This window comes from Capricornis sumatraensis, chromosome 12, assembly GCF_032405125.1.
Source record: "Capricornis sumatraensis isolate serow.1 chromosome 12, serow.2, whole genome shotgun sequence".
NCBI classification, from domain to species: domain Eukaryota; kingdom Metazoa; phylum Chordata; class Mammalia; order Artiodactyla; family Bovidae; genus Capricornis; species Capricornis sumatraensis.
This window is the reverse complement of record NC_091080.1, coordinates 21,703,400-21,716,326: the sequence shown is the minus strand read 5'-3', so window position 1 is coordinate 21,716,326 and position 12,927 is coordinate 21,703,400. Positions and strand designations below refer to the sequence as shown.

The 12,927-nt window shown below is 45.1% G+C and overlaps 1 protein-coding gene across 1 annotated transcript in view; it reads left to right on the top strand.

Annotated features, from left to right (window-relative positions):
- Positions 1 to 12,927, top strand: part of VWA8 (von Willebrand factor A domain containing 8) — a 382,159-nt gene that overhangs the window by 330,552 nt on the left and 38,680 nt on the right. Inside the window, exon 40 of the mRNA XM_068984307.1 lies at positions 8,773 to 8,881. Within this exon, the coding sequence (XP_068840408.1) occupies positions 8,773 to 8,881 (109 nt within the window). The remainder of the gene's footprint in view (positions 1 to 8,772; positions 8,882 to 12,927) is intronic.

Sequence of the window (12,927 nt, the reverse complement as noted above, 5' to 3'; positions counted from 1 at the left end):
GGCTTCCCTGGGCAGTCCAGTGCTTAAGGCTTCACCTTCCAATGCAGGGAGTGCCCGTTGATCCCTGGTTAGGGAGCTACGATCCCTCATGCCTCAAGGCTAAAAAGCCAAAGCATAGAAAACAGAAGCAATATTGTCACAAATTCAATGAAAACTTTAAAAAACGGTTCACATCAAAAAAATAAATAAATCTTTTAAAAAAGTAAAACCAAAGGTATTTCCCTCTGGAGAAACTAAAGTCAGATCATTCCATCCACATCTATTCCCAGGCCACATAGCAAATTGAGATAACATTCCACGATGGCCCCTTCCTGCCCCTCAGGAATCTTGTAGATTTATGTGGAGACAGGACTAGTGTACACACACACACACACATACTTTCACACACACCCTGTTTAAGTGCTGAAGTCACGTGACACAGAGGCTGTGCCCTCTAGCCATACAGAGAAGGGAAGAGTCACTGGGCTGATGTGAGGTGAGGCCTGAACGCAGCCGGTATTCGGACCTTCCAGGAAGGGAAAGCTAAATGAGCAAGCCAGGATAAGCAGAGTGACTGTGGCGAGAGAGCCGGCCATATCCATACCAGCAGGGGCCAGTGGGGAGTGGGGTTGACTGTCAGTGGGTAGAGGCCTTGAGATCCAGGCCCATGAGCCTGTAGCTTTCATTCTGGAACCATGTGGGGCCACTCTGATTGAAATCATCTAGAACATGAGAAGAAACCTCATGACTCTTTCCCTAGACATCCACCTGGGTTCTTCAGCTCAAAGTGACAAGTACCAAAGAACCAGGAAGATCTCCTTTGGGATTGAGGGTGAGAGTCATGGTCTGGGAGGCAGATTTAAGCTGTTGGGCTCCATGGAAGGAGCTGGGCACAGTTCAAATAAAGCACACTCTCCAGCGTTCACGAGTTCCGAAATTCCTCCCACGCAGGACATCTGGTATTACATTATGTGCTGGGCTTAAACATCCTGCAAGTAAACAGTCCAGAACAATAGGGATAAAAACTGAGGTCCCTCCGGACACACCCTCAGGAAACCCTGCAAGGCTTCGGGCCCTCATGTACTCAGCAGGTAGATATGACAAGTGTCACTCCCAGCCCTTCTGCCGGCTTCCCTGGAGACCTCCAACAATTGATTTCTCCTCGCCGCGCGTCAGTCTGTTCTTTTGGTGATAGGTGACTCCCTTCCCCCTTCCTCTCAGAGAGGTTGTAAGGACAAATGATGTTAGGAATGGAAACAGTTTAAACTTCTCAAAAAAAAAGGTGGGAGGAACCCAATAATGCAAGATCTTGTTAGAATTAAGATACAGTTTTAATTTTACATTTCATATAAACAATAAATATTTACTTGGGAAAGGAACGGAATAATTAGATACACATCATCTTCTCCTTCCCAACCAATGAGTTCCTGTTGTTCCCACACTGAAAACCTCACCAGTCCTGTCTCAATTTTTGTGTAAGTGGGCAAATGAATAGAGCAATTCACACAGAAGGACTTGTAAGTCGTGGTGGTGGTTTGGTCGCTAAGTCGTGTCTGACTCTTGCAACTCCAGGAACTGTAGCCTGCCGGTCTCCTCTATCCTTGGAATTGTCTAGGCAAGAATCCTGGAGTGGGTTACCATTTACTTCTCCAGGTGTAAGTCATGCTTAGGTGCAAGTGTAGAACCCCTTCTCTAATTCCCAGGATAAACAGTGAGGAATCTGGTTCTGTTAAGTACAATTGCCCCACAGGATAAAGAAATTAGGGAGCATCTGTGATAATAAGGCAACTAAATTTAGTGGATATAAGGGAGGAGAGAGAAAAAGTGGAGAAGGGACTGAGAAAACCGTGAAAGTGTTACTCACTTCGTCGTGTCTGACTCTTTGCAACCCCTTGGACTGTCGCCCACCAGGCTCCTCTGTCCATGGCATTCTCCAGGCAAGAATACTGGAGTGGGTTTCCATTCCCTTCTCCAGGGGATCTTCCCGACCCAGGGATCGAACCCAGGTCCCCAGCATCGCAGGCAGCTTCTTTACCATCTGAGACACCATATACCTCTACTAAATGCGGCAGAGAAGAATCCAAATCCAAGTGAGAGAGTACCAGAAGGTACTTCAAATACAGAGGAGCTGGACAAGGGGATGAGACAGGAGAGAATGAAACAAAAGCACGTGGAGACCCTGAAAAAGAAAACACACAGAAAAATGTTGCTTTCTACTTTTGTGTAGTAATAGTCCCATTTGACGAGTATTCAGTTTAGTACTACTAAAGTCTGGCATCCAGTCCCATTACTTCATGGCAAATAGGTGGGAGAAAAGTGGGAACAGTGACAGGTTTTAATTTCTTGGGCTCCAAAATCACTGCAGATGGTGACTGCAGCCATGAGATTAAAGGACACTTGTTCCTTGGAAGAAAAGCTATGATAAACCTAGATAGCATATTAAAAAGCAGAGGCATTACTTTGCTGACAAATGTCCATATTGTCAAAGCTGTGGTTTTTCCAGTAGTTATATATGGATGTGAGAGTTGGACCATAAAGAAGACTGAGCGTCAAAGAACTGATGATTTCCAATTGTGGTGTTGAAGACTCTTTGAGAGTCCCTTGGACAGCAAGGAGATCAAACTAGTCCATCCTAAAGGAAATCAGTCCTGAGTAATCATTGGAAGGACTGATGGTAAAGCTGAAGCTTCAATGCTTTGGCTACCTGATGCAAAGAACTGACTCATTGGAAAAGACCCTGATGCTGGGAAAGATTGAAGGTGGGAGGAGAAGCGGGCAGCAGAGGATGAGATGTTTAGATATCATCACCCCGACTCAATGGACATTGCATCTGAGCAAACTCCAGGAGATAGTGAAGTACAGAGGAGCCTGGCATGCTGCAGTCCATGAGGTTGCAAAGAGTCAGACATGACTTAACTACTGAACAACAACAGCAAAGTTTCTCTTAAACTTTTTATTATGAAACTTTTCAAACATAAACAAAAATAGAAACAGGTAATGAATCCTGTGGACCTGTTCTCTCAACTTCAAGAAAAAAATCTGACTCCCTTCCTAGTTCCCAACCCTGAGTTTTTTGTTTTAAGCTAATTCAAGATTTTCTTTTTTATCATAAATAGTTCAGCGTTTATCTCTGAATACTTTATTTAAAAAAATTAAAATGCACAATACTATTCAGTTCAGTTCAGTCACTCAGTCTTGTCTGACTCTTTGCAACCCCATGGACTGTAGCACGCCAGGCTTCCCCGTCCATCATCAACTCCCAGAGTTTGCTCAAACTCACGTCCATCAAGTCAGTGATGCCATCCAACCATCTCATCCTCTGTTGTCCCCTTCTCCTCCTGCCTTCAATCTTTCCCAGCATCAGGGTCTTTTCCAGTGAGTCAGTTCTTCCCATCAGGTGGCCAAAGTATTGGAGCTTCAGCTTCAGCATCAGTCCTTCCAATGAATATTCAGGACTGATTTCCTTTAGGATGGACTGGTTGGATCTCCTTGCAGTCCAAGGGACTCTCAAGGGTCTGCTCCAACACCACAGTTCAAAAGCATCAATTCTTCGGCGCTTAGCTTGACTACTGGAAAAACTATAGCTTTGACTAGATGGACCTTTGTCGGTAAAAAAAGGAATCGTTCTTCACTATCATCCAATAGTTAGTTTCGAAGCTATTTTGCAAGTCTGGGTAAATGCAGAATGAAGTCAAGGCCCTGTACGTATGCTTTTATAGCAGCCTATACCTTCTCTCCATAGTTCTTATCACTGTTTCCCATTGTGTTACTTGTATGAGTAGTTGATTTCTTCTCCACTGACTTCAAGTTCCTTGAGGGCAGGATGTTTTTGCCCTCTACAACTTAGCAACAAAACAATAGCAAAACATCCCCAGTAGCTACACAAAGAATCTAGTACATAGCAAGCACATACATGTTTGTGAATGAATAATACACATGGGCAAACAACTAATGCTATCACCCTTTCGTACTTAATTCAAATACTGGCTGAAACCAGACTGACTGCCAGCCCGACCCATCAGCCTAGGGGTCCACCATATTGCCCTGAAGAGCTTAATTCTACTGATGGGTTTTGACATCATCAACAGAGCATTTAGTTAGCGTTCATTTGTATCTGGATTTTGGCTAGATACTGGTTCTTACTTGTCAAGAACCAATTAACGCAGGAAGAATAACAGAAGTAGACAAGCATAAGACACGTACAAAGCCGGACAGACATTAAACCAACAAACCAGGAATGAAATAGACAGCGAGGTGCTTTTACATGCTTGGAAAATCCTCTCAGGTGGGCACCAATTGTGGAAATTGTACCCACGAGCATTTGCAAGACTAATCAGCCCTACACAGTAGATCTTAGGTTATGTTTGTTTTCCTCATAAATGATCCAAAATTACAGTATTTAAATCTGACCTATATGAAAAAAGTAAAATGAGACCTAAAATTCCCAGACTCTTACGTAACAATAAATATACCCTTTAAGAGTACGCTGTGCCAGGAAAGCGCAGTCAGTCCGCGTAGATTACTGCGATGTGAAGCAGCTGTGCCCTGCAGTTTTGATCGGGGTTAAAGCAGCAGAGAGACACGTTTGCAGCCAGCTCTGTGGGCTGGAGAGTATTAGCGCCGAGGGTCTTGTCTGATGCAGAGGCCAGCACGTCCAGTTTTCTTTCCCCACTCCCTGCTTCGGCCTTCATCTTTGAGAATGTTATCAGCTTTGAACACCTTGTAGGTGATCTTCGTGAAAGCTAACACAGCTTGGAGTATGATTTCCAGATTTCTTCCTAATTAGAACAGCATGTGGTGTGTTTTGGGAGCAACACGCTCATGCCAGAGGTATCATTGTAACTGGAGTTAATTCAGATCTCTCTACAAAACCCAGTCTGCCTGGAGTGACTTACCAACTGCCTGGTTCCTTCCTTGGGGGGTGGTGGGGGTGGTGGTGGTGTGTGTGTCTGTGTGTCTGTGTGTCTGTGTGTATCTCTGTTTGTCTGTGTCTGTGTCTGTGTGTCTGTGTGTCTGTGCGTCCTGCTAAGGACAAGCTTTATGCCGACTTTTTTTTCCTAACCTCTCTTCTTTGAGTGAGAGTGTACTGGCCTCCCAGGTACGAAGGATGTTGGTAAAATATCTTGCAGTGGTCATCATGCCCAGCATCTGTCAGGCTTGACACTTGAGACGTATCTTCATCGATGAAAACTTAAAGAGAGGTTTAAGAGATTGCCAAAACTACACATAAGAGGTCAAATCCTACACACATATTCCTTTCTGTCCTTCAGAACAGAGAGGAAATTCGATTTATAGGGCACCTTCGCATGTCACCTCAGGAAGTAACTATTCAGATGTTATTTGCCTTTCGGGTATTTCCTGTTTGATAGCCAGTGTTTCCAAAGTGCTGCTTGGCAGCATTTCTTGCATGCCACTGGGTACCAGGGCTTGTGCTGGCGCTGGAGATGCTGAGAAAAACCAAGGCACATTCCTTTTCCTAGAGGATTAGAAGAGAAAATATCAGAGCACCTCACGTGTAGTAAAGCTCATTAAATTTCATAGAGTATTTGGCTCAAGTACACACACACATATGTGTACATGCATTTTTTTGTATACTGGATCTCAATGTAAAGTTCATTTTCTGCTGTGGAAAATATGTTTGAAAAACACTCTGATAGAGCAAAATAGACATGTATTAAAAGCAATAAAATGTATAGGTTCCATAGCAGATATCTATGGAAGATACATGAAAGAGACTGTTCATGGAGGGACCAAGCAAGACTTCATAGGACGTGACCTTTGCGCTAGGTCTTGACACTTGAGGTGGCGTTAGCTAACCAGCCAGGTGGTAGGGCAGGAACTGCCCGTCTGCCCGTCTGCCCTCATGGTGGTCTAAGCCCAACATGGTGTGATTCTAATAAGACTCCAGCACTCTGCCCTCTGATGGATGGAATCTTCCCAGAGCATGGCCTGATGGGAGGAATAGAGACCATTCATCTTCAGTGAGAGCATTAGGGGGTTCATCTCCAGCCAAGGGAAATAAGAATACACTCCAGGTAAGAGTTTCAGCTCAACACTGAGGATCCACACCTCCAACATTGCATGCGTGCACACACTTGTACACACATACATACACACACACAGTAGCAATAGCTAGAAAACTGTGCTGTGGTTAGGCTTTTGATATACATTCATCTTTCCCTATTCTAGTGTTAGTACCCTTTACATTTATAGAAATTTGTCAATGTGTCATTGAATTAGTCTATTATGAATACAACACTGCAAAACCTACTGACTAGTTTAAGATACTGTAGGGCTTTTCTGATGGGTCAGCTGGTATAGAATCCACCTGTAATACAGGGGACACAGGAGATGTGGGTTCAGTCCCTGGGTCGGGAAGATCCCCTGGAGGAGGGCATGGCAACCCACTCCAGTATTCTTGCCTGGAGAATCCCATGGACAGAGGAGCCTGGCGGGCTACAGTCCACGGGTCTCAAAGAGTCGGACACGACTGAGCACGCAGCATGCACAGATTTTCAACAGTGGAGTCTTATTTGTATTTCAGTGATTTGTCTCAGTTTGTTTTGAGCATCTGTTATGCTAGGTATCATGCTAACCACCATGCCGTTAAAGATAAGAAAAATCAAGGAGACAGTTGGGGAGACGGGAAGCAGACCCTAGCACAAGTAGCGACCACTGTATAGCGACAAGCACGAAGTGATATTGGAGCCCAGACCGCAGACCAGAGGTCAGAGCAGGCTTCCTGGAAGAGACGACCGTTGAGGTGAAGAGTTCACGGGAGTCAGCAGGTAAAGACGGGTGGGAGAGACCGAGGCAAGGGCACAGGGTGTGTTCAGGAAACTGCAAGTGCAGAGGCGGGGCTGCAGCTGAAGCAAATAATGAAAAAATAATAAAAAGGAGCACCAGAATTTCAGCGCCACAGTAGTATTAAAACACAATTATCCTATTAAAAGTACACAGTCGGCAATTTCAGAAAACTCCTGTTTTACGAAGCAACCTTTTTATTGACAATCTCTGGGCAGGAGCTGTTATCTTGGTCAACCAAAAATATATGTCCTTGGTCTTAAAAAGCATCCCATGGGATCTCTCTAGGAACCTGCCGCAGGAGCTGACCGTCTGCCAACATCACGGGCACACATCTGGGATGCAATAGTGGTGTGCTACACAGCCGACACACACGGGCGCTTTCTAATTCAGGGGCCTCTCTGTTGATAAAATCAGTTACACAGGCATCAACAAACACTACAAATCAGGGCTGCTTTGCCCCTGCAGGGCAACTTGTTAACCATTTTCCAGCACATCACTACACACACATTCCTCTCTTTTGAAACATTAGCTGGAGACATCACTTCTTGCCTTTCCTTTATTTCTTTTTACTTGAACTAGCTGGTTTTCTGTAGTTTTTAATTGTTATTTTTTATTAATTAATTTTTATTGAAGTATGATTGCTTTACAATGTTGTGTTAGCTTCTCGGTTCAGTTCAGTTCAGTTGCTCAGTCGTGTCCGACTCTTTGCTACCCCATGAATCACAGCACGCCAGGCCCCCTGTCCATCACCAACTCCTGGATCTTGCTCAAACTCATATCCATCAAGTCAGTGATGCCATCCAACCATCTCATCCTCTGTCGTCCCCTTCTCCTCCTGCCTGCAATCTTTCCCAGCATCAGGGTCTTTTCCAATGAGTCAACTCTTTACATCAGGTGGCCAAAGTATTGGAGTTTCAGCTTCAGCATCAGTCCTTCCAATGAACATTCAGGACTGATCTCCTTTAGGATGGACTGGTTAGATCTCCTTGCAGTCCAAGGGACTCACAAGAGTCTTCTCCAACACCACAGTTCAAAAGCATCAATTCTTCGGCTCTCAGCTTTCTTTATGGTCCAGTTCTCACATCCATGTTAGCTTCTACTGCACAGCAAACTCAGTCAGCCACATGTATACATGTATCCCCTCCCTTTTGGATCTCCCTCCTACTTAGGACTCCACAGTGCATTAAGTAGAGTTCCCTGTGGTGTACAATATGTTCCTATCAGTTGTCTATTTTATATATTCCCTGATAGCTCCGTTGGTAAAGAATCCGCTTGCAATGCAGGAGACCCTGGTTCCATTCCTGGGTCAGGAAAATCTGCTGGAGAAGGGATAGGCTACCCACTCCAGTATTCCTGGGCTTCCCTTGGGGCTCAGCTGGTAAAGAATCTGCCTGCGATGCGGGAGACCTGGGTTTGATCCCTGGGGTGGGAAGATCCCCTGGAGAAGGGAAAGACTACCCACTCCGGTATTCTGGCCTGGAGAATTCCATGGACTATATAGTCCATGGGGTCACAAAGAGTCGGGCACGACCGACGACTTTCACTTTCACTTTCATCATTAGCGTACAGGCTTCCCTGGTGGCTCAGCAGTAAAGAATCTGCCTGCCGATGCAGGAAATGCAGATTTGATCCCTGGGTTGGGAAGAGAAGGGAAGGCAGCCCACTCCAGTATTCTTACCTGGGAAGTCCCGTGGACAGGAGCCTGGTGGGCAGGCTCTCGTTCACGGGGATCAGACAGGACTTAGCGACTGAGCAACCACAGCGCTCAGTGGTCTGCACATATCAATCCCAGCCTCCCAGTTTCTCCCAGCCCACCCCCTGCCCCCCTGGTGTCCATGCATTTGTTCTCTCCGACTTCTTGCTTTTTCTCCTCAAAGGCAAACCGAGTTACTAAGAAGTTGGCTATTTCTAGCAGTAGATGACTGTCAGTAAAAGATCCACGGGTACTTGCTCTCAGCTGTTGTCTTTTTCACCCTCCAATTTTAGGCTAAAGGAGATCCAAATGAGTGAATATGATGCTGCCACCTATGAAAGGTTCTCAGGGGCTGTTCGACGACAGGTGCACTCCCTCCGAATTATCCTGGATAATTTACAGGTAATCAACATGAACGAACCGAGAAAATAATCTGGGCACCCAATTAGACTCACCCCAGAACCACTGGAGAAATTTATCTGCATCCTAGCCAGATGGTCAGAAAAAATTAACTAATGCCAAAATGTCTGCATAAAATCTGTGGGTCACTCCGTGGCTGTCTTAGTTGAATTTTAGTAAAAATATTTGACTTCAGCTTTCCTCCTGGCCAGGAAGCAGTAGTTTGACCGGTGACTTCAAAAGCATCAGACTTCTGATTTCCCTTATCTAGACCTATGAGCACCCCACCTCTACTGGAACAAGGTGACACCGAATGATTGAATTCCCTTCCACTTAACAAATGCTCACTGCCCTGGGCAGTGAGGGCAGCTTCTGAGGGGCTCTAAGCTCCCTGGCCAAGCAGTAGGTGAATAAGAGCCGAAAGGAGGGATTCCCGGGTGATGAGGATGATGCCAAATGGTGCTGGCACCTAGAATGAAGAGGGGGTATGGTCACGTCGTTCGTTCATTTCTTAAGTTATTGATGGGACAGGGAAACAAAATGCAGCCCTTGCTGTCAAAGAAGGAACTTAAAGAAGACAAGCAAACGGTTTCCTAAGATCTGTAGAGAAGAACGTGCATGGCGTTCTGTAGAGAAGAACCTTCTGGTGGGGTGAGTGAGAATCGGCTTTATGGAAGATGAAATGCTTGAGTTCACTCTTGAAAGATCCTGAGGAATTTTCCAGCTGGTTGAGGAGTCAGGACATTTCTGACATGGGACGCGGGACGTACAAGTGCACTGAGGCCTGGGAGAGCACAGTGAGCTCAGAGAGGAGCACGTAGTTCAGTGTGACTGAGAAGACTGTGTGCGTGGTGGGAGATGACGGCAAGGGAGAAGGCGGGCCACGCTGTGAGAACCAGATGGTGGTCCAGCCCTGGATGCCCTGAGAGCGTGGCAACACTGGGTTTTACCCTGTGAACAAAAGGGCCACTGGAAGAGTCACAGTTCTAGGAAGCAATGCAAGAATATGTTTTTAACTGAAGGAATCAGAATTCCCTTCTGGTTAATGTGTTGATTGGTATTCACTGGGCACCATGCTATGGTTATTTTTATAAACATTATTGCATTTAATTTCACATCAATCCTTTAAGATAAATGTTCTGTTTACAAGATCAGTCAAAGGAAGAAAAGTCAGATCCACTGCGGTGACTTCTTAAAATATTTTCAAGTGTTTCCCTTAGGGAATTTTTTTTTTTTTAATCCACCAAGTTGTTCAATGGGCTTTCTGGTCGTCAGTTTGGAACCCTAGTGGCGGTCGAAAATAGCTACTGGCCAAAGATAGACAGGGCCTGCTGTGGCATATGGATCTGTAGTGTGCAACCAAAGCAAGGAGGCCTGGATTTGGTCCCCTTTGGGGCATCTCCTGCCAGTCCCACGTGGTTCTGATTGACTCATACCATGCAACTGTCTTGGGGTTATTGTGGAATCCCAGTAACCAGGGGTGTTTCCTTGGTGAACAGCACAAAGTCTGGCCAGGAACTAGCAAATCTCCCTTTGGGGTAACTTTGCAAAGCACAGTTTGAAGCCCACACATTGATTCCAGGAGGCTGGACCAATATCTGAGCAAAGGGAATGTCTTGCCCCAAGTTAATGCCTCTTCCACATGTTAAGACATCTTTCACCAGGGACCTCCTCTTGCTTCTTGACTGGCTTCCTCATGGGATATCATAGCGTCCTGGCGATTGAACCTTTTACAAATCAATAGCAAGAGTTTCCTTGTTAGAATAGTAGAATCTGCAATAACTCTAGTTATACTCAGTTCAGAATCTGAGTCTCTGATTCCAGCTTTCCCTAACAAAACAAAATATCCATTTCTACAAAAAGCCACTGAGTTTAATCCTATCTTCTTTCTCTCTAGTGTTTTTTCCCTAGTCAGCTATCTGTAATTTCATTCTCAGGCTCAACTAAATTAACCTTTCTCTGATTTGTTTTGCGAGGCATGATATCTCCGTGGACCAACAATTATCTTCTTTATTTTTCCTTCAGTGGTTCAAAATGGGCATATTGTTCAGATAAATAGTGTTTCTGAACACTGATGTGCGCTGTGCTTGGCACTGAGGGCACAAAGATTAATTAGATATTATCTCCGTACTCAACAAAGGTATTAGCCTAGAGGCGGGAGGAGGACAGGCACCTGCACAGACCATTTCTGTTTAATATGTAAGGGCCTGGGGAGAGCAAGGAAGAGAATGCAGTGGATGCCCAGAGGAGAAAGATTCAGGGAGGAATTTCACATTTTATTTGTTTCTGTAACTTTCGGCTCTGCTGGGTCTTTGTTGCTGCACATGGGCTTTCTCTAGTTGCGGTGAGTGGGAGCTGCTTTGGTTGTGGCGCACAGGCTTCTCACTGCAGTGTCGTCTCTTGTTGCGGAGCATGGGCTCTAGGGCGCTTGGGCTCAGTAGTTGTGGCACACGGGCTTGGTTGCCCCGAAGCATGGGGGATCTTCTCGGACCGGTGATAGAACCTGGGTCCTCTGCACTGGCAGGTGGCTTCTTAACCACTGGACCATGAGGGAACTCTTAGGATAGATTTTGAAGGAAAGGATCCGTGACCCGAGTCTTGAAGGACAGACGAGTATTTGCTAGACAGACCAGGGTGAAAACAATGCCGAGGGGAAGGCACAGCATAGAGAAAGGGCTGACACTGTGTGAGCCCAGGTGAGAGGCCAGCCACGGGCAGGGTACCACTCAGTGTGACATGCAGAAGGCTTTCAGGCTGGGAGGCGGGTGGCTGCCTGGTCAGGAACTTTATTCAGAGCCCCCACTTTGCAGTAGGCAAAGAATGGAAAGCATTTCCCCATTCACTTTATTTAATCTATAATAACTATGTTTCACCCAGGGGACTGAATATCTATTTTGCATAATGGTTCTTGACCTCAACACCCAACCTAGTGAAGAAGATGCATGTAGCTGTAAGAGAAGACACAATTGGTAAAGCTTCAGAAAGTTTTTAACTTTAAGTGCTGTGGTTCTGGAGACAGCTGTGTGAGCAACTTCTAGGCTGGGCAGTTAAGGAAGAACTCACAGAGGAAGTGTCATTTGAGCTGGACCATGAAGGATGAGTATGGTTTCAATTGGCAACTCTTCTAAGGATGCTGGTAGAAAGATGGTTTTGACCAGTGCCTCTCAAACTTTCTGTGGAGAGCAGCCAGGTTTTATTTTTTATTCAATTGATCGCAAATGAATACTTTTTTTTTTTTTAAGACCAGTCCTTCACACATGTTAATTGGGAAAATAATACCTTTATGTTCGTGTTTCTCTCACATCCTAGTAACCAGTTTAGTGGATCCTAAGGAAGCTACAGTCCATGGTGTCACAACGAGTCAGACACGACTGAAGCGACTTAGAATGCATGCAAAGAAGCTTATTTCTGCAATAGCCCAGTTGATTGTTTCCAGTAACTCCTCACAAAGGCTACCTTGTTCTTCAATCCTCTTTTCCTTTTAACAGATTAATACTTTATATAATAGAAATGAATTAGTGAAAAAATGATATAAAAAACCAGCATACAAAATCCAAGCCCATATTACTAAATATGAGGTTCAACAAACCTAAAATTACTTTGTCAAATTGTCATATAAATTTCTAAATGGTTACTATCAATTTATGTGACCTATTGTATCACAGACCAGTAACAAATGTTCACACACCAAAGGCAGTTTGGGTAGCTCTGGTCAAGATAGGAGGAACCAATGAGAAGGGGACAAAGACTTTAACACAAAGCTGTTTGGAGAATGGCAAACTCCAGCGTGACTATAGAATTCACAGCTTCGGGGTGGGCCTGTGTGTAGGGGGCAGTGGAGAGAAAACTGGAAAGAAGGTGAATCCATGCTGCCTACCTTTTGTAGTCAGTGAGGATTGTGGGAGCAACTGAGAAAGGGAGTGCTGTGGTTTTACCTTCTGTATGTAGTTTCAGGGACTTCCCTGGTGGTCCAATGGCTAAGACTCCATGCTCCCAATGCAGGGGACCCAGGTTCTATTCCTGGTTGGGGAACTAGCTCCCGCAAGCCT